We start from the raw sequence: 22,661 nt of genomic DNA, 5'->3' as shown, positions 1-22,661 counted from the left end.
CTTTTGTATTTAATTGTCATGTATATATAAGTGCATGTATAAAGCATGTTTTTATGATAACTAGTTTAATTTTTGCAGTTCAATGTCTAAAATGCAACATATCGATTTGAATATGAAACATGTTTATAAGATAACTATGTTGTGTATTGTAATTCATTAATTAATTTGTCATGTATGCGTGAAACATGTTTTTAGGATAAATAGGTTGAATATGTACATTCATTAAATTGTCATATATATATATATGTGTGTGTGTGTGTGTGTGTGTGTTAAACATATTTTTAGGATAACTAGTTTGATTCATGCAATTGATTGATTAGTTTGTTATGTATGTGTGAATTATGTTTTTAAGATAGCTAGTTTGATTATTGTAGTTTAATGTTTAAAACATTACATGTGTGTAAGAATGTTTGCGAGACACGTTTTTTTAATATTATAATTTAATGATTAATTTGTCATATATGTACATGATTTGAACTTGAGTCATATATTCAATAATTAAATTATGACATTTGACTAATTGTGACAAAATTAATTATGATTGTAAGATCCGCAACTACAAAGTTCAGAAGATTAAATATCTTGCATGCACTGATTCTATTGATTCCAAGTACACCTGTGGTTCTTAATACTAACAGAGGAAGGGGCCACTATGTCGCATTCAGAGATATAGTAGTTATTGATGGCGTAGATGTATTTGACAGAAAGAGGTGCAACCAAAGAAATTATGAAGATGGTGGCTTTCTTGGATAGACAGTGGCAACAAGGGACGATGGAGAAACATCGAATTTCAGTCTCCACTAAAAGATTATTTGTGATTACTGGTTCAAACTAGCCTTCTCTCTCGCTCTCTAACAAAGTAGGGAAACCTGAAATTTTTAAAAAAATAGAACAATTAACATGCATCACTATGTATGTAGACAAGTGTTGGTAAAGGTTGTTGTTATGTAATGGTACTTTTTGTTGTTTGAAATTTTTTATAAAATTGTTTTCAATAAAATCTGCTGGTGAAAATTGTCCATCAAATATTAAAAACCAACTTTCACTATTGTAGTGCTTACCAGAATGGTGTAGCTGAAAGGAAAAACCATATGCTTAAAGAAATGGTTCGAGTGATGTTGAATCACTCAAACCTTCCTTTAACCTTGTGGGGTGAAGCTCTTAGGATAACAGTGCATATTCTGAATAAGGTTCCTACGAAGGTTGTTCAAAAGACTCCTTACAAGTTATGAACATGTAGGAAACCTTCTTTGTCATATATGCACATATGAGGATGTCCAACAGAAGCTAAATTGTATAACCCACATATAAAAACTTTTGATCCTAGAACAACTAGTGGTTTCTTTATTGGTTATCCAGAAAGGTCAAAAGGCTTTAAGTTTTATTGTCCATCTCATACACCACAGATAGTGGAAATAGATAAAGTAAAATTTCTTGAAAATGATTCTGTTGGGATAGATGCGTCTCAAAATATTGATTTTGAGGAAATGCAGGATTCAGGCTTCACACCTGCTAAGGATAAAGACCCATTTTTTTTATCATTGTCCCTTTAGGTAATGTAAGAGAAAGTTCGATCAATGAACATTAATCTCAACTAGATCCGATTGTTGATGATGATATACAACAACAACAACATGATACAAAAGCACCTGTATGGAGGTTTACCAGAATCAGGAAATCTGCTATCCATCCAGACTATTTTGTGTATTTACAAGAGTCAAATGATTTCATAGACATTGATGAAGATCCCTTCATATTTGCAGAAGCCATTGAAAGTGAATGATCAACACATTAGATCAATGCCATGAAAGAAGATTTTGACTCTATGTCAAAGAACCAAGTGTGGAATCTTGTACCTCGACCTGATGGAGTTAGACCTGTTGGTTGTAAATGAGTCTATAAGGCCAAAACAAACTCTAAAGGTCATGTGGAGAGGTACAAGGCTAGGTTTGTTATAAAAGATTTCACACAGATAGAAAGCATTGATTATAATAAGACTTTTTCTCCTATCTCAACTAAGAAATCATTGAGGATAATCATGTCCCTCATAGCTCATTTTGATTTAGAGCTACATTAGATGGATGTGAAAACTGCCTTCCTAAATGGGGATCTGGATGAGGAGGTATACATGCAACAACCTCCTAGTTTCAGTATAGACGACTCGAATAACTTAGTTTGCAAATTAAATAAGTCAATTTATGGACTTAAACAGGCCTTTCGCCAATGGTATAAAAAGTTCAATCAAGTAATTATGAACTTTAGATTCACTGAAAATATTGTTGATCAGTGTATTTACATTAAGACTAGTGGGAATAAGTTCATAATTTTGGTTTTATATATTAACGATATTCTTCTTGCAACTAATGATTTGAGTCTATTACATGAAATAAAAGGTTTTCTTTCCTCTTATTTTGATATGAAGGACATGGGTGAGGCCACTTATGTCCTTGGAATCGAGATCCGTCGTAACAGAACTAAGGGTGTCTTTGGCCTCTTTCAGAAATCCTATATCATTATGGTTCTTAAAAGATATGGGATGAAGAATTGTTCTCCTGGTTTCACACCTATAATGAAAGGGGATAAATTGAACTTAAAGGACTGTCCTCAGGATGATATTGTGAAGACTTAGATGGATGTTGTTCCATATGCTTCAGCAGTTGGAAGTTTGCAGTATGCGCAGACATGCACTCGACCTGATATAACATTTGCTGTGGGAATGCTTGGTAGATACAAGTCAAATCCATGCATTGCACACTGAAAGGCAGCAAAAAAGGTCATGCGCTATTTACAAGGAATAAAAGACTATATGTTGACCTATAGAAAAGCTGACCACCTAGAGGTCGTTGGATACTCTGATGCGGACTTAGGTGGGTGTATATATTGACAGTAGTAAATCCACTACTGGATACATTTTCCTACTAGCGAGTGGTGTTGTCTCATGAAGAAGTGGAAAGCAGTTTACCACTGCTGCTCATACCATAGAGGCAGAATTTATTGCTCTATACGAGATTTAGTCACAGGCCATTTGGATAAGAAACTTTATTATAGATCTTGGTATTGTGGACTCTATTGAGAGACCACTAAAGATCTTTTGTGATAATGAAGCAGCTGTGTCCTTTTTTAAATAACAACAAGAGCTCAACATCGTGTCGGCACATGAAGTTAAAATATTTTATTGTTAAAGAAAGGGCTGAGAATCATCTGGTATGTATTGATACAATTGGAATGAAGGAAATGACTGCGGATCCCCTTACTAAAGGGCTAGCATCGGGATTGTATTCCGAATATGTAAAGGGGATAAGTCTTTTTTATTTCTTCTGATGTATGACAATACATTAAGTGATCATATTTGTGTATATGAATTTGATTCTTTATGACTTTGTATATTATTGATTTTGCATAAGGGATCTCTCATATGGGTTAGAGAGAATAACAAAATAACAATATTAAAGGACCAATAAAATATATGAGAGACCAACCTATTCATAAAGGTAATTTCAAACATGCTTAAGCACTGAAGGTGAATTGTAGTGTAGTACATGAGAATATGATATTTCATAAAGGAGTGTTCATCTTCATGACTCATTTGATTCATTCTTGTGATAAAGGGTAGCATGTAAACCCACCTGAAGAATTAAATTGAGATAAACCTTGATTTAGTGCACTTTTAGTGTCAATGGGTCAAGTGAAAAAAGGTTGGACATATGGATCGGGTCCAACCCATTGGGTGACTCGGTATGACATTAAAAGCATGGTGGAGTAGTGGGCTGCATAGTGGAGGGCAATTAATGCCATTAAGAGAGGAGGTTACGTGAATGTGGATGTCCACATTCACTGTATCCCCTCTCCCAACTCCACTATATAAAGAGAAGGCTGAACAACGTATGATGAGAGACATTGCCATTCAGCCTCAGCCTTGCCTGGCTACATTCAGCACCGTGGGTTCAAGGTCCTGCTCATCGTCGACTTAAGACCTGGGCTCATCGTGGGCATCAACCTACTGAGGAGAATGCCAAATTGTAGGGTCGACTGAGGGGTTTTCCGGCGAAACTCAATGGCTCCCCTGTTTGTTGGTGGCCCTGCATAAAAACAGAAAAGCAGAGCGTACCTGATGCCGCCATTGATGGAGCTGCTGTGCTTGCCGGAGATGGTCGCCGATCATTTCTCTGCTCAGCCGGACTGCTGCCCTCCACGAGCCCAGGCTACCAGATGCAGTCGGTGAGTAGACCTTCAATTTTCGTATTAGGGTCGCTCATGATACCCTGTTCTTATAAGCATAGGGTGGGAACAGTTACGCACCGTTCCCCTTTATCTTATGCTAATTTATCGGCAAGATCATCCCTTATCGGGGATGTATCCACATTGTGGATAACCACCACGTTAATCGTGGTGGTTAATCCAACATTCTCCCACTTGATCCGACGATAAATCTTTTTAACCAGAAAACCTTATGGAAATAACTTGATGAATAGATTGACCTTTATAATCTATTCTAAATGTCCTTAGTTGAATCTCTAATCCTTAGGAGATTGACAACAACCATAATGAGAATAAAAAACTGAAAGTGATCACTTTATTTATGTGCATATGTCAAAAAGAGTTTAACAATCCAATCCTCATTACATGTTCGGAATATAATCCAGATGCTTGCCGTTTAGTAAGAGGATCAACGATCATCTCTTTTGTACCAATATTAACAATATGCACTAAATGATTCTTCGTCCTTTCTTTAACAACAAAATACTTCAATTCCACATGCTTACATGATGTAGTACTTTTGTTGTTGTTCGAAAAAGACACCGCAACTTCATTATCACAGTAGACCTTCAGTGGCTTCCCAATGGAATCAACCACCTTTAACTGTGATATGAAGTTCTTTAACCATATAGCCTGCGAAGTAGTCTCGTACAATGCTATGAATTCTGCTTCTATGGTGTGGGCAACAATGGTCGTCTGCTTTCCACTCCTCCAAGAGATCGTGCCCCCAGCAAGTAAGAAGATGTACCCAGTAGTAGACTTTCTACTATCAAGGCATCCTCTTAAATCCGCATTTGAGTAGCCAATGACCTCGAGGTGATCAACTTTATGATACACTAACATATAGTCTTTTGTCCCTTGCAAGTACCGTAAGACTTTCTTGGCAGCCTTCCAATGGGGTAAACCTGAGTTAGACTAAAATCTGCCAAGTACCCCTACTGCAAAAGAAATATCTGGTCGAGAACATGTCGGCGCGTACTGCAAGCTGCCAACAACTGATGCATATGGATAAGCACTCATCTGTGCTTTGTCAATATCGTTCTGTGGACAATCCTTTAGGCTGAGCTTATCACCTTTTGATATGGGTGTAGAACTAGGAGAATAATTCTCCATCCCATATCGCTTTAACGCCTTTTCTATATAGAATCTTTGGGAGAGGCCTAGAAAATCTTTTGCTCAGTTTCGACGAATCTCAATGCCAAGAACATAAACAGCCTCACCCATATCTTTCATATCAAAATGTGATGCAAGAAACTGTTTTGTCTCTGAAAGCAACTTTATATCGTTGGTTGCAAGTAAGATGTCATCCACATACAACATCAATATAATGAACTTACTCCCACTTTCCTTAAGGTATATACATTGATCAATAATATTTTCTGTAAACCCGAAAGTCACAATGACTTGGGAAAATTTAATATACCACTGTTGGGAGGCCTGTTTAAGTCCATATATTGATTTGTTAAGCTTGCAAACCAAACAATCATTTTTAGAGAAACCAGAAGGTTGTTCCATGTATACCTCTTCATTCAGATCTCCGTTGAGGAACGCTGTTTTCACATCCATTTGATGTAGCTCTAAGTCATAATGAGCTACGAGGGCCAGAATAATCCTCATTGACTCCTTAGTTGAGACAGGGGAAAATGTCTCATTATAGTCAATGCCCTCCATTTGAGTGAATCCTTTAGCAACCAATCTTGCTTTATGTCTCTCTATGTTACCTTGGAGTTCTTCTTGGTCTTAAAGACCCATTTACACCCTACAGGCTTTACTCTTTTAGGTAACATGATAAGATTCCACACTTGATTTTTAGCCATAGAGTCTAACTCTTCTTTCATGGCTTCTATCCAGTGCGAAGATTGTTTGCTTTCAACAACTTCCATAAAAGTCAATGGGTCATCATCCATATCTATGAAATCACCAGGCTCCTGAAGGTACACCACATAATCAGGATATATGACAGATCTCCTAATCTTTGTGGATCTCCAAACAGGTCGTTCCTCAGGCTCAGATTGAACATGATCATCCTGTTCGTGCTCTTCCGTATTGTCCACAATAGGTTCACTTTGGATTTGTACATTAACAATCGAATGATCAACCACACCATCATTAGGAATAACAATGTGGTATCTTTCGATGTTTTCCTTAACATGTGATGAAACTAGATCCTGTTCTTCCTCAAAACCAAGGCTTTAAAGTGCACTTAATCTTACTGAACCATCTTCTAGGAATTTAGCCTTATCCGTTTCAACAATCTGTGGTGAATGAGATGGGCAATAAAACCTGTACCATAATATTCGCCACCTCTATCAGACCTGAATATCTTAATAACCTTATCGGTTTGTTTCTCTACTTCTTTCTTAAATTCTTTAAACATCTGAAAAGCATCAGATTTTTCGAAAATCAAGTAGAGATACATATACCGAAAATAGTCATCAATAAAGGTGACGAAATATTTTTCGCCTGTGTAACAGGGAGAAAACGGTTCACATACATCCGTATGGACTATTTCTAATATCTCACTACTGCGTTGGCACCCTCTTTATATGTGTTTGTATGCTTAGCCTTTATGCAATCAACACATGGGTCATTGTCAGTAAAATCTAAAGATTGCAAGATCCCTTCATTTACCAGTCTCTTTATTCTCTTTTCAGAGATATGACCCAACCTTCGATGCCAAAGCATGCAAGATTTATTATTCGTCATGCTACGTTTATTTCCAACTAATGCGTATTCAGAAGTCAAAGACTCCCGAGTTTGGATCTTCACATTCAATTTATATAAACCATCATAAACTGATGCAAAACCAATTTCAATGGAATTTCTGAATATGAATAATTTAGAATTTTCAAACTTAAAACAATATCCAAATTTATCCAACTTTGAAATTGAAATTAAGTTTCTACTATACGATGGAATATAAAATACATCATGAAGATCTAAAACTATGCCCGTATCCAGAGTAATCCTGCAGGTTCCAACACCCTTCACATGTGAACGCATCTTGTTTCCTGAATAGATTCTTTTCTCATGCATTGTTGGTTCCCTTCTGCTCAAGAACAACTGTAGACAGTTGAAAATATGAACAGTAGCACCAGAATCAATCCACCAACTATTTTCAGGAATTTGTAATAAATTACATTCATGAGAAACAAATGACAAATTACCTCTCTTTTCCAACCACTTCTTGTACTTTATGCAATCTGCCCTTATGTGTCCATTCTTCTTGCAAAAGAAGCACTTTATGGGAGCAGAGTTGGATTGCTTGTCTTGGGATGACTTATCCTCAGTTGGTTTCTTCCTAGCATTTCTCTTAAATGCATTCTTCCTTGGTTCTACCTTGGACGTATGAGAAGCCATATGTGCACTCTGCACCTTCTCACCTTTCATCCTCTCTTCTTCTTCAACACACTTGGGCATGAGTTCATTAAATATCCATTCATCATTGTGTGTTGTACGAGATTTTGAAAGCTCCGTATTCCAAGGGTAAGGATGTTAGGACTAAATGCACTAGGAAAGAATCAGAGATGATGAGCTTCATATCATTCAGCTGAGATGCTATGTTTCTCATCTCCAAAATGTGCTGGCGAATGTTTCCCCCTCCAGTATATTTCATAGATGTGAGTTTTGACATCAGGGTACTGGCTCTGGCCTTATTTGAACTCATAAACTGTGTCTCAATGGCATTCATGAATTCCTTCACTGTTTTGCATTGTGGGATAGCACTACGAATGTTTTTAACTACTTTAGATTGCAAAAGCAACAAACTAAGCCTATTCGAGCGCTCTCACTTCTCAAAAGCAATCTTTTGATCAACAGTGCTCTGATCAGTGAAAGCAGCGGGTTCATCTATCCTTAGGGCCAGATCTAGATCCATATACCCTAATGCAAAAAGAACAATTTCTTTCCAATCACTAAAATTAGATTCATCTAGAAAAGGTATAGAGCTAGAGCCATCTAAAATCACAGAACTAGAAACTGCATGACAAAAAAAAACACGTATCAAGAAGCATTTGTACGAGACTAAAACTTTAGTGGAAAAAGCAAAATAATAAAAACCCTTGATATGCTTCTTTCCAGGCGAGTGAAGGGGGTCATCAGAGTCCTACTTTGGTAAGAGCTTTGACATGCGAAACCACTTCGTCTACCGACCATATTCGATAAAACTAAGGTTCTTGTGAAGATAAACCATCAACACAAGGTACCTTTGGATACTCATGTGTGATGTATCTCGACACATTTACCTTATTCTATCATACTTAAATTTCAAACACGATAAAACTACCTTTGGGTCGTTTATCGTTTAATGAATATAAGTACAACAATAATATTGACTAAAACCATATGATAGTATAACATTTTTGACAACATACGTGCATTCAGTCACTTTGGTGACATGAATACACTAAGTTATCTAACTATCCTTAATGTCAATATGTAAAATAATATCTTAAAATGGTTCGTAAACGAAATGGACCAGACATATGACCCTCGAAATGGTTCTAAAACTAAATGAACCAGTCATATGTATCACGAACCGGTCTTAAAGCACTCTGAACCGGTCTGAAACAGCCCCGAACCGGTCATCCAAGGGTCCGAACCGGTTCTAAACCTTATGAACCGGGTCAATTATGAACAAAAGTTCATAAAACCCTATAACCACATGTTAAAATCCATGTATTTTCTTATATTTAAGAAAACATGGTCTTAGCATCTCGGAACCGGTGAGAAACTGGAAAGAACCGGTCAAAAATGGCTCCGAACCGGTCTCGAAAGTGGGCCGAATCAGTGCCTGATCCGGTTTAGTCCAAATAGTGCGTGGACCCTTCTGGATCCGGGTCAGACCCAACTGTAACCGAATCTGGGTCAGACCCGGAATTATCTGGATCCGGGTCAGACCCAACTGTAACCGAATCTGGGTCAGACCCGAAATTATCTGGATCCGGGTTGGACCCCGTACAGGCCGGATCTGGGTCGGACCCGGTACAAATCGGATCTGGGTCAGACCCTATACAGATTGGATCCGGGCTAGACCCGGTACAAACCGGATCCGGGTCAGACCCGATACAAAACCGGATCCGGGTCAGACCCGGTACAGGTCTGGGTCCGGGTCGGACCCGGTAAGAACCTGATCCGGGTCGAACCCGGTAAAATCCGGATCCGGGTCTGACCCGATTGTAACCGAATCTGGGTCAGACCCGGTACAAACCGGATTCGGGTCTGACCCAGCTCGAACTGGATCCGGGTCGAACCCGGTAATAACCGGATCCGGGCCGGACCCGGTAACCGCTGGATCCAGGTCTGACCCGGGGTTTACCTTATCCGGGTCGGACCCGAGCGAGTCCCCACCCGAATCGGATCCGAATCAACTTTATGGATCAGATTCAGGTAAGCGGGTCTGGTTCAGAAAATGAACCCGACCCGAAACAAATTTTTTTTTTTGAAAAAAAGGGCAGAAAACCCGATCTTTTAGAAAAGAGGGGTTTTCCCCTTCTTTTCATTGCCGGCGACCAATGTCGCCGGTCGGCGACCCACGCCGCCTGCCGGCGAAGACTCTTGCCGACGACCAACGCCGTCGCTCCGATGTCCGACAGAAACTGACACCCGTCGGTGAAAAAAGAAAAAAAACAAAGGCAGAGTCCGGCGTTTCCACAGTCGCCGTCGACTACTCCGGCAGTTCAACAGCATCCAGAAAAATGGTGACACCGCCCGACAGTCTCCGACGACGGCGAAAGAACCATTGGCCTAATGGCCTCAGGTAAGAACCCTGAAGCCCTTATTTTTTTTTGTCCGTCACTCAACGACGACAGTCGCCGGCTGCCGTCGATATCATGTCGCCCCACGACGACCTTCTGTCGACATCCCGCAACATCGCCCCATGGCGATCCTCCTCTGCCGGAAGAAGCTCTGTCGCCTCATGGCGATAGTCGCCGAAAAACACTGTCGCCCAATGGCGACAGTTACCAGAACCTACGCAGTGAAACACGCGGTGTGGGCCCATAACCCAATGTAGGGTCGGCTGGGGGGTTTTCCGGCGAAACTCAATGGCTCCCCTGTGTGTTGGTGGCCCTGCATAAAAACAAAAAAGCAGAGCATACCTGATGCCGCCATTGATGGAGCTGCTGTGCTTGCTGGAGATGGTCGCCGGTCGTTTCTCTGTGCAGCCGGACTGCTGCCCTCCACGAGCCCAGGCTACCGGATGCAGTCGGTGAGTAGACCTTCAATTTCCATATTAGGGTTGCTCATGATACCCTGTTCTTATAAGCATAGGGTGGGAACGGTTACACACCGTTCTCCTTTATCTTATGCTGATTTATCGGCAGGATCATCCCTTATCGGGGATGTATTCACATTGTGGATAACCACCACGTTAATCGTGGTGGTTAATCCAACACGAATACCCTGCACACGCTCTATGGCGAATACAGGTACACTTTTTGTGTTTGTTTTACAGAAATCGCCAACAATCTGCACATATGAAATTATTCAGGCATATGGGGCCATGCAGAAATTCTAATCAATTACACTGGTATAATTTGTGCTTTATAGATTATATTGTTGTTGATATTGATATTGTGGTAGTACATGCATATTCATGACACCCTTTAATCACTGATGAGGTCCCAATGCGACTGTTACCCTTAACCACTGACTAACTCAGTATACATTGCTTACAACTATCCTCATTCTGCTGGAAGTGGCTTTCGTGGGTGATATTCTTTTTCACAGGCACTGGGAAAAGGTAACTGTATCCCACCGCTTCCCCTGTCTTTCCAAGACATTGATGTTTCTGCTGCTTTTGGTTTAATTTCTTCTCTCAATTTCATGTGCAGGATCTTCCATATGACCAGACTGGACAGTTTGACAACCTTAGATCTTTTGTTGAAGATAATATTGATATTGTTAAAGGTGTTGTCCTGCTTGTGATTATTACTCAGGTAATATTTGTTTTCTCTTTCTGCTTCCTTGAATTCGTAGAAACATGTGAAATTTATTTCAGGAAGTAAAATAACATGTTCTAACCAAGCATCTTTTCAGCGATGAACATGTTTTGTTGAATGACGTAAGCATGATACATAAAGTCACTGAAAGAGGAAAATTTATTGAAAGTATATTGGAAGTAAACAGGTTAAATATCCACACACTATGACCCCATTATTATTGTAACTGTTTCCTAACTTGGCTGTGCTATTCGGGGGGAAGGGGTAGCTTTACTATGTTGGTAGACTTGTAGCATGGTTGCACCTACAGAGAAGGTCTCATTCTTGGTGGATGTCCTAGGGCTGTGATGAACTTTGTGCTGTTGGTTCTATCTTACATATGGTTCAGCAGGGAATTGTTTGTCGGCTAACAGAATTTCATGTTAAGGTCCTTCTGAAATTGACAGGATCTTTGCATGTGTTTGGTTCCTCATCTTCTCAACGTGCTGTTTCCAAACCTTTTTTTTTTCGCCATACTTTGCTTTTATTAATACATTCACGGTGGTTTGTTGTGGTGCGGGAATTGGGCAACTAGTTTCTTGGCAGTACTATCATTCTGTCCTAGATTGTTCTTGTCATAATGACGCAAGTTTAATGCTATAATCTACACCATCTGAATGTTGATGGAGTTGAGGTAAAATCAATGTCACAGTAGGTTGGTTAATGTTGTGTTTGTTTTTAGTCCTAGTCTACAGCCTGTGTTTTGGTTTAAGGGGATTGGGTTCCTCCTTTTAGACAGACTCTGCAAAACTCGGAAAATGTACGCAACATATGAGTGGTTACTGAAATCCTCATCTTGTTGTTGGCCAAGATTTTTCTTTTTGACATTGTAATCTGCTGTTTTATGCTAATATTTTAGAGTATTCCCTTTTTATATTTTGTTTTTTATCATGCTTACACTTTTCGGTTTGTTGTTACCTTACTTCAGCGTAGCTTGTTCTTTGATATGAGATATTTTCATAAGAAATATTTTAGTTCCATTACCTACTGCTTGCTTTGCCTGATTTGGGGATCGGAGAGTCACAGTTTGGTTTTAGCTTTGGGTCTGATTATAGAACTAAATTGTTGGAGTTTTCATAGGCATTTGCTTAGGTTAAAATGTCAGCCTTTGACCAATTTGTTTCAATTTCATGCATTTTGGCATGATATATACAGCCCATTGAGCTGGACCACTATTCCGGTTTATGTACCATGTGCCAACTAAAACGCCAGTCTTGTTCATTATCAATGCTCATGCACTCTACTCCTTTTAAACTTTTTCATTTGGTCTGTGGAGTTTGGAATTGTGGTTTGTGCTGTTTGTTTCGTGTATTAACAGCTTTTCCAGATAAAAGGAACAACATTGCTTGGCGTAGCTTACTCTAAAACGAGTGGATAGACACATTCTAGAAGCTTATTACCATTGCATCCATCTAGAATTTGGAAGTTAAAATGCCCAAGAAAATGGTTAAAAGAGTAATTATCTCTATGCACATGCAGGCACTTTCAGTGCTCTTGGCAACGATCCTACGCGGCATGGTTAGAAGGAGAAGAGCAGACTATGACAGTGATGATGGTGACTATGTTTTGAGGGATTACTATCCGCAACCATTGCTAATTCACCAAGCAGGGCAAGTCTCCGCTTCGATCGCAGCAGATGGTAAAAGCAACTGCTTTGACGCTTGGAGCACAAGGATGAGAGAACAGGTACTGCTGCCATCTCTTTTCCAGGTCACAATGACTGCAAATGAATTGGGTGTTAAGTCTCTCTCTCTCTCTCTAGATGGTTTGCGTTTGGATTTTGGTTTAACAGTTCAAAATGATTGTTATCATGAAAATTCCAATGGAGTTTGAATTGCTTTCATTGGTTATGCAGTATGGCTTGAACCCAAATGAGCACTGCTACTATGGGGTGGTGGATCCAGAAGCAACTCAAGCCATGAAAACCAGGTGACCAATGACCAAACCATCATGGCTCTGTTCTGACGACCACTTGCAAATTCTTTATTCTTACTTTAGTAGGTTCCTGAAAATATAAAAGTGTAGGCTCTAAATAGCCGGTGAAACGTTTCTTTCCTCAGAACAGGTCATTTTCAAGTGCAATAAATGCAGTGGGATGGTTCGTACACAACGGCAGAATTCAGTTCTCATTTAACCTAGAATCTTTTTCCCTTAAAGGTTTCGTCGTTTTTGAATACTTTTACATCATCTGAGAACTGGATAATAGTACCTTATAATAAATCTGGACGATGTACAGAATTTTTGTGCTTCCTCAGTCTGAAATCTGAATCGATTCCAAGAATCAAGAATCTACTGTTGTGCAGGTGGTCCCACTGCAAAAGCTTCTGAATTTGACATTGACAACGGCTCGGATCTGCAACCACCTAGAATAAATGCCCTGGCATGTATCTCCCATCTGGAGTTACTACCAATTTCTAAATATCTGAACGGAATTCTTTGATGGACTTCAACAGAATGAATAGTGACACGGGTGTATATGTATAGAGAGAGATAGACAGAGAGGGAGAGAGATTTCTCCCCCATCAACCCCGACACAGTTTTTTTGTTCTTTTTTGGATGATTCAAGAGAAACACCACACCCCTACAGACTGCACATTGGCTGGCCTCCAGTTGGTAAAACCCTCCCCGCCCACCAAAGGGTAACTTTGACATTGCAGAAAGGGATGCCACACCCGTGGTTTCCGAACTTGTGAGTTGTGACGTCCTGTCAACTTGGTGACTTTCACAAGTAGGCCCTACCAGATGAACGGAGACCTTGGTAATGGTAAGTAAAGAATGTCGTGCAATTTCTACTCCGGAATCATTTGAATGTGGAAGGACACGACACAACCATTCATAAATGAAACAAAATTCCAATCTCAAATCACAAATGTTTATACAAGATGATCGTACATACGTAAATACATCACAAAAGCAGAAGGACAAGGTTAAATAAAGAAAAAAAAAACCGTGTTTACCATATTCACCTTTTACTGTTTTGCCTCCACAAGGGAGGAAGTGGCCTCCCAAACATGAATTGTTAGCCACATACAGACGTCAATGGCAGCATACATGGATGAAATCAGAAACAGCATCTTCAATCAAGTTCTGAAGGACGTCATTCTCTATCTCCCTCCCAATAACGTCCATCTCCACCAACTCCAAGTCCAACCAACCCCACCCTCTGCCCACCACCTCTTTCTTCAACAGCTTGTCTACACAATCCCTGCCTTCTGCTGCGGTTACCGCTGTCATGGCCTCCTCCCCGAAGGAAATCTTCTTCGATCTCCTCCACACCTCTTCTACTAGCTGGCTCCCTGTAAGGACCCCACCCCACCCAGTGCCATTTCGGGCCCTCGACCATGGATTCACTTCCAAAGCTGGTCCTGCCATATCCAAGAGGACTGCATTCACATAGTCAAACAGAAGCTTTCTTTCCAATAAAGCTCGCCGCAGCTTCACTGCCTTGCTTATGGAGTCCTTTGTCTTACTGTTACTAAAGTGCATGTTCCACTCGTCAAACCTCTCCAGCAAGGAAGGGTCTAAAGGGCTGTTTGATGAATACCATCTGTCGGAAAAGATGGTAGTGTCGGGTTGTTCTCTGTCCAAGCCAGCAGCAGTAAGCACTTTCTGCACAAACAGGAATCGTCCTTGTTCTTCCAACGGGATCGCGGGAACAGTTGCAGCTTCTGTTCCTCTGTTTCCTGATGTGCCATCTTCCAAGTTGGTGTCCTCCCATGACAATGTAGCAGCCACTGATTCAGGTGAAGATATTCTACTTGCCCCCTTTCTGAGGGAAAGATATGCATGGTGAACTGTTGACCAAGGAAACAGATCAGTAGGTAAAATACAGGATCAGATTAAATTCTCAGCTGTTTGTGGTGTACTTACCTTGTGAACCTAACGTGCTTCTTTCCATGCCAGGCGGGCTCGGAGCTTCATCTTCAGATGGTGGTTCCAGAACTGAAACAGGACTGGGTTGCTCTTGATTCTCACTCGGAATGTCAGGTGCCTACACAATGGTAGAAAAAACCAAAAACTAAGCAAAAGCTAGAAGCTCAGCACCTTTTTAACAAGCAAAAAAATATGAATGTTCATAAATACATGAAGGTACAACTATACAAGACAGGTAAACATGAACACAAGCAGCACACAGACATTCCAGTTTATGCTAGGAAGAAACTTCCATACACCAATTGACTTACAATGCGTGTATGTCCAATTGAGCATGCTTTAACCATACAACTTCCATCTTTAATGCAAAAAAGGATCAAATAGACAATTATAACCAGAGACCAGATAGTCATCATCAGAAGCCAAAGCAAGAGCTACGTATTAGCAAGTTGATCCAAAAGGGCTTCTACACACATGCATGTGTGCGTGTACATGTAGGCAAGTGCATGTGTGGATCTGTTAACAAAAATATTTTGAAAATCAGTACCTCGATAGAGAAGCCTTCTTTTAATCCGCTTAGAATTGAAGTTGAAGCAGGAGTTTTGCACAATTGATCTGAATTTGACATAGACAATGGACCGCTCCAAGAGTTACATCTGATAGGAAGCTGCTGCAAATCAGAGATATCCTTGGATATTTCTACAGATTTTCCGTCTTGGCAGCTCCCAAGCGAGAGAGATGGATCACATTTCTCTTTGCTTAATTTCTTATTCTTGGAGAAGAACAAACTCGAGACCTTACCCTTGAGTGACTTTGCACTCTTTGGCTTCCCTGCTTTTGCTATGGGCTTTTGTGGTTCGGGCTTAGCAGTCTCACCTTTAAGTGGTACAGTATCAAATGCATTTGAAGAGGCAGGAACTGATCTTGACCTCAACAGGTTTCTAAAGGAACCCTCCCCAGCACCATCTTCTATACAGTTGCTACTAGAGATGCAGCTTGAGTCATGATCATTTTCAGCATGTGTTCTGCTGCTTGACACACTAACACCTTCCTCACTTATCTCCCCAACTGAGTTTGTTGGCTTTTTCACTTCAGGTATAGCAAGCATTTCGCCTAACGTACTTGAGTTTCTTCTTACATGCCGGTGTCCTTGATTACCATGTGCCATCAATGCCCACCGCTCTGAAAGCCTCTTCTTGGCTTCTCTGCTCACTGAAGACTCTGGTGAGTACGATGTCCTACTTAAGGAAGATGATGAATAAGGACTACACCTGTTGATGAAATCCCATGAATGCCTTGAGGTCGGGGTCATAACCTCAGAATCACTAAGATTGCTGCCTTCTAGGTCTTCATTTTCCGACCTGTTGAATGAGCTATCGTCCCCAACATAGCCATTTGATAACACAGACGAGAGCAAGGGCTCATCTCTGGTGCTTGATTCATGCAAGGACTGGCTGCTTAAGCATCCATGCATCTGTCGTGTTACCTCTCCCACTTGACAATCTTTATTTTCATCTGCTGTAGAATCAAAAGACTTCTCTGGACTGCTTGAGTCCGAGTCTCTACTGTGTGGCCTAGGTGATAAGGTTGGGGATGAGACCACCATCCTTATGTGCTGGGCCTTGCGGAGACTAGGCTTTAAGACCACTATTCTTGCGGGCTGAGAAGTACTATCACCTTTATCTGGTGGTCTAACATGAAAAGTACTCTGATTCTCAAAAACAGAATTCCAAAGTGGCCTGTTCTCATCCAGTCCCTCTGTTTTAACTACCTGTTGTTGTTTCTTAAGGGAGTCTTTCACCATTTCCTGTTTCCTGCCAAGTCGGCCTTTCCTAGATTCTGAGATAATGCATCTCTCACCACTATTAAGTTGCTCCCAAGAGCCATTTCCTACAACTGCCTTTGAAGGTTTCAGCACTGTGATGCGCTTTGATTGAGGTGGTGGTGGAGTAGATCGCAGGTTATTGAGATGATTTGAGAATAATGAATTAGGTTCTTGAAGAAATTTCAGGAACAAATCTCTGTTCAAACTTAACACTTCTAATGCATCTTGAAATTCCTTAGATTGGCGGAGCTTTTCATCAGTAGCAAGTCGCTTTGCTTCCATGAATTTTTGTCGTACAAGATCCATCTTTTTCTCATCTAGATGGCCATCATACGTTCCCTTCTGCAATGATTGGGTTTTGACTTTCTCCATCTTAGATGACTGCCAAACTTCATAAACATCCATACATTCTTGTTGCTCACAAATAGTAGGAGGAGACTGGGCCTTGCGTGGTAGGCATTTCTCCTCCAATCCATTTTCCTGATACCGGTGTCCAAACAAGGTTCCTTGTTGGGTGAAAGTACCCACCTGGATTGGCGGGTGATAACAATGTTCATGATTCCTCAATGTAGTGCTCGGCAAATAACGAGCAGATTTGTTTCTTTGCCAGGAGGACCATGGTTCATGAGCAGGAATTGCATCAAGACCCATTAGGCGGGCAACAACATTGGCAGGCTTTTGCTTGGGATCCACTTCTTTTGACATTTCTTGAGCTATAAGCATCTTCATAGGTGTTCCATTTGGGGCCTTGTTTAAAGAGCTTCTTCTTGATTCATATGCTACCTGATAAAGACAGGATGTAGAAGTTAAACAGACAATATGCCCATCAGATGGTGAAAAAAATAGCACAGAACCTTATGGCATAATGGGAACTGAAAATTTTGCCAACCTCAGAACAAACACCCACACCCCCTCCAATCACCCAACCGAAAAAAAAGATAGAGAAAATACAAGTTCTAAAGTTATCTAGCAATTTTGAGATATTTAGAACAAAAATTCTGTTTGCTCATGAAATTTCGACAAAAATATTGAGGGTTCACATATTTGTGACTAATTAACTTTTTTTTTAATTGAAAATTTTCAAGTACACAGCAGTAAAGGTGTTAGATGCTTACAGGCTTTTCTTCTACATATTCCTCATCATAAGCAGTGGGATCTGAGGCTTTCCTTGACAAGTCCAGCCGACTTCTAGAAAGGTCCAATCCTGACATAAGCCATCCAGTAATATGAATTGCTATGTTCCTAATGAGAAAAGGGGAAAAAAGTGCAGTTGGGCAGAAATAGGGATGACCAATTAATTCAATTTCAGACTGCATTTCCAACCAGTAATCCTGGATTTATGGTTACTTAGGAATGCCTAACTGGAAGTAAAAACCATTGCATTGGGAAAAAAAGGATAGGAACGCCTTGGCTTGCACACATACACACACATGTGCACTGCGAATGAATATATATTTTTGCACATAATAAACACTAGGTCCCTTGGTTTGACTTGGAAATTTGCATCCATAAATCAGGGTTATTGCTAAAAAAACTTGCAACCATAAAAATGAAGGATTCACACACATTAAATATTTCTTCTTAAGCATAAAATACAGGGCATCGGATTGGACACCATATCCGATGTCTACTTGTTAGGTTCAGCCCAGTCTCTTCCACCAAAAGAAAGTGTAAAGGGGAAAGACCGAGAATGGAATGCATGCAGCTACTAAAGAAACTCACCATCACGATGAGGATTTTCAGTAAGTAGTTTGTTTCCTCCTGAAACTCCCAAGGTCAAGTCAAACAGGTTAACCATCCTTCCCATACAACTTGGATATGATTTTTGGTAACTAGTGGATTTCTTCCGCTGAAATTCAGCCATCACAACACCTGACAAGCAAGAAAACCACCAATAATATGAGCAAAAATACTTGTGGGACTAAACTACAAAAAAGAAAACAAAATAGAGCGCCATACTCAGCCTCTCACGTTCAAAGCACAACAGTTTAGCATCCACACTCTTCAAAAGAAATCTTCATCTGTAAGGACCTCCAAAACTAAAGAGGAAGGGATAAAAAAGGAAGAAAAAAGAAAATAAGACTTCAGCCAATCAATTGTAAAGCGCTAAAACCTAAAATCTAGCAGCAGTCCGACATAAAGAAAGGTAATTAGTCCCTGCAAGCATAACTTTAAGGCAAAGTATACTGAAGCAAGATACACAGCATTGGAAAAGGACATAACAAGGGAGAGAATATTTTTGGCAAAAGGCACAACATATTCATTCGTGCAGGTGGCAAGTCCCCAAGATTCAAGCGTTCAGATGTTCAGATCAGTACAGCATTCAAAATGATTACAAACTCAGGTCATCACGCTGAAGAAAGACGAAAGATAACCACAATGATTTCTGAAAAGGAAAAGAAATAAAACATCCCACTTGGTACGTTGAAGACTACAAGACGAAAACAGGAAAAAATTATATCAAGAAAACTTCATCTTTAAAAGTACGAATAAGAAGCAAAATGGATATTCTTTAAGGAATAAAAGACCAATCCAATAAAGGTAAAACATTCAAACCGAACAGCACGAGTATGTGAGATAAGTATTAGCTGCAGTAGTAGTAGTAATATTAACAATATTACCAACAAAAAAAATACATCGTATATGACAGCAAAAGGATGGAAAAAAAAATACCAATCTTCTATGGTCAGTAATTTTTCCCTTTTCAAAAAACAGTGCAATCTAAGTAAAAATCATCGAACAACATATTTACCTAAGCTAAAAAAGATCTTGCAAGAGCATGGACAGATCACGCCATCCTCAGAATAGGAAACTTTCAGTGTCTTAAAAATGTAATGAGCTTAAAAAATTAAGAATAACGTCATAATCACAACCACAGTCCCAGTCAAGCAACATTAGAAAAAGAGCAAAAACATGTTCTCAAAATGAAAGTAAACCGCAAACAGAATCCGTGATTTACACCAAGTGCAAAATATATGCAGCCAAATAAAACATAATAATAATAATAATAATAATAATAATAATAATAAAGCAGGATGACAATAAAAATTGGGTAACCATGTGAGAATTGGCAATTTGGCAGCCAATTCCAAGGAAGCCAAGTTTTTACTTTGAGAGATGCACAAAATGGGGTATCCAAATTCCACCAAAAAAGGAAAAAAGATGGGCATTCTTAAACATCAGCTAAGATGCCGTACTCAAAATCAGTTGATAACGAAATCTAGACTCCCGGAACCAAACAGATCGTAGAGAAAGAAAAGAAAACATGTACATTTTTTTGACAGGCAAGCTGGGACAACCCCCACGGGATTCAAACACCAGACCCCTCGGTTATAATAGGGCGATCTAACCGTCCAGCTATCTTAATCGATCCCAGACTTAATTTAATATGTTTGTAAAGAAATAGTAAATAAAATCAGATCAAGGGCACCCTGTGAGCCAATCAACCTGAATAAAGATCTCAGAGAAAAGAAGGAAAGAAGATCTTGAGAGAACACAATCAGCAGATACAGGAAACCTTCTGTACCATAAAATGTTACCCATCTCACCAAACAAAAAGAAACCCACAAATGAAAACGTGCCCAGACACGAGTTTCAAAGCAGAAAACATGGTAATTTGTCCCTTTCATCGTTTTCAAAAGATCCTTGCAAAATTACAAAATGCATATCAAACTAAAAACAGACGATCTCATTCAAACAAATAACGACAGTTTTATGACAAGGAAAACACTGAAAAAAAACAACAAAAACGAGAAAACCACTTAAAGTAAAATAAGAAGGCAGGGACTTCATAACGACAGGGACATACCGATTTTTGAATAAAAGAAAGAACGTCCCATTTTTGAGGGGCAAAAAGAGGAGAAATAAGATAAAAAGTAGTAAAAGGCATGTACTGTATCCTTTTCTCCAATTTTGAACAGAAGAAGAAACATTTACCGATGAGTAAACTGTGTAGGATGTACAAATTCTCAGCAAGAAAACAAACTAAACCACCAAAATGCAGGCTGGTTATTGTCCCTATTTTCAACAAGCGGAATAAATGAATGCATTCGGGCCATAAATTTTCAATCCTGCATCAAAGTGAATTCGCTCAATCTTCAAAGAGGACTAAAATTTCAGAGGAGGAGGAGAAAGTTAGACTAAAATTTCAGAAAAAAGGGGACTTTCTCGAGTCCTACAACGATTTATTAAAGATTAAGAACAATGCAAATGAACGGCATAAAAACAAACTGATCTACAAAAAAACGAGAAGAAAGCCACGAAATTAATAGAGTGCAGGCAATTTTCCCCCGGTTTCTCTTTATTATTACCGTAAAAATAACCAGAAACTTGGATTCAAAGTCTTACATGGTTATTGATGAAACCTTTGAAGAATAGTAAGAGCAAGCATCAAAGGAAACCACGAAAACGAGAAAAACGTGAAAACTCGCGCTCCTTTTCCTCAGACTTCAACGTAAAACTAAGAAAAAGATAACGGTGAAAAGCTCGCCATGGTTAGCCAGGAAAAAGAAGTACAGCTTATCAGGAAAAACGAGAATCAAGGCAAAATTTCGTTTACTTTTCTCCTATTTCAGGGAAAACCGCAAAAAACGTAATTTTGAACCAAAAATTTCGGAAGCGTACAAAAAAAGCCACGCAATCCTCGAAAATAAAAATAAAACAAGCACATATCTCAAAAAAAGAAGAAGAGAAAAAACAAAGAAAATAACAGACAGGTTCCGTCCGTTCAATTTTCGGTCAGACTTTCAAAAACTTACCACGAACACAAAATTCCAACATTTCCCTCTAGTTACGGAAAAAGTAAGAAAAAACACGTAATCTCCAAGAAAATACGGGAAAACAAAATACTCAGAAAAAAGAAAAAAGAGGAGAGTCCGCCTTCTTTTCCTCAGATCTCAGTAAAAAGACTGTCATTTTCTTTACAGTCTCAGATCTGCACTCCCGAAGAGCACACAAACACACTCGATCGTGAGAGAGAGAGAGAGAAGGAAAAAAGCAAACCCTTGAAAAAGAAAACGAGCGGAACTCGAGGAAAGGGAGAGGGACCGTCACTCTGACGATCAGAAAGCGTAAAGGAGAAGCAACGATCAACAAGAACGAGAGAAAAGCAGCGAAGAAGTAGAAGGACTCGTCCTTGTTCTCACCTCCGGCTCTGGCGGTGAACTCGACGGAAACTGCCAATGCGGTGGAGCCGTACGTCCGGCTCCGGCAGGGGAAGGGGGGCGGCCTGCCACGGCTTCGGTTGCGCTCATTTAACCGCGATCGAAGTGGAGGGAAGAGAAAAAAAAAAAAACTCAGAGCCCCACTCACCGACGTCTCGGCGGACTCGTAACCATCTCTTTGATTTAATTTATACGGAGGATGGAGTACGAGTGGCAAGAAGGTAATTTTACTCGGACAGGAGGAAATTAAACCAACCCCTCTCTATTTTCTTATTTTTTCGCTTTTCTTCAATCCCCGAATTACAAATTAGGGGCACGGGTTCTCCCTTGTCCTGTGTGCTTCAAGTGGGCTCAAATTGTATGCATGAAGTGACGATTTTACTCTTACTTATTAGTTTTATTACAAAAAAAAATGAAATGAGTGCCCATTCCGAAAAAGGCAAAACGATTATTTGCATGCTTCCCAAGGTCGTGTAAGGAAGAAGTCCCCCCCACTAATTTGTCCCACGTGGAAAATATTCTTCATTTCTCCAACTGCATCTTTTTATAAAGACTAAAAAAAAA

The 22,661-nt window shown here is 39.8% G+C and overlaps 1 protein-coding gene across 4 annotated transcripts; it reads right to left on the bottom strand.

Moving 5' to 3' along the window:
* Positions 1–14,072: 14,072 nt before the first annotated feature.
* LOC149819322 (uncharacterized) lies at positions 14,073–22,257 on the bottom strand. 4 transcript variants are annotated; one of them, XM_089985625.1, is made up of 7 exons: positions 22,080–22,257; positions 18,895–18,974; positions 18,658–18,807; positions 18,051–18,139; positions 15,658–17,718; positions 15,108–15,228; positions 14,073–15,031 (listed from the first exon to the last, which is right to left on the bottom strand). In XM_089985625.1, the coding sequence occupies exons 3-7, from the start codon at positions 18,797–18,799 to the stop codon at positions 14,274–14,276; spliced, it is 3,171 nt and encodes a 1,056-aa protein (XP_089841751.1). In that variant the 5' UTR covers positions 18,800–18,807; positions 18,895–18,974; positions 22,080–22,257; the 3' UTR covers positions 14,073–14,273. The 4 variants fall into 4 exon arrangements, with proteins under 4 accessions (XP_089841751.1, XP_089841750.1, XP_089841749.1 ...); XM_089985624.1 differs by having other exon boundaries at positions 18,907–18,974; positions 22,080–22,183; XM_089985623.1 differs by lacking the exon at positions 18,895–18,974.
* Positions 22,258–22,661: the final 404 nt, after the last annotated feature.

This window comes from Nuphar pumila, chromosome 13 (genome assembly GCF_984573655.1).
Source record: "Nuphar pumila chromosome 13, dmNupPumi1.hap1.1, whole genome shotgun sequence".
NCBI classification, from domain to species: Eukaryota; Viridiplantae; Streptophyta; class Magnoliopsida; order Nymphaeales; family Nymphaeaceae; genus Nuphar; species Nuphar pumila.
This window is presented reverse-complemented; position numbering and strand designations above follow the sequence as displayed.

What these genes read in the sequence shown, in the direction of transcription:
- LOC149819322 (XM_089985625.1), bottom strand. Translation starts at nt 18,799, where the DNA reads ATGGCTGAATTTCAGCGGAAGAAATCCACTAGTTACCAAAAATCATAT. An exon ending in TGAAAATCCTCATCGTGATG is followed by an intron (nt 18,140 to 18,657) that starts GTGAGTTTCTTT and finishes GGCTTATGTCAG; the next exon opens with GATTGGACCTTTCTAGAAGT. An exon ending in AAGCACGTTAGGTTCACAAG is followed by an intron (nt 15,032 to 15,107) that starts GTAAGTACACCA and finishes CTTGGTCAACAG; the next exon opens with TTCACCATGCATATCTTTCC.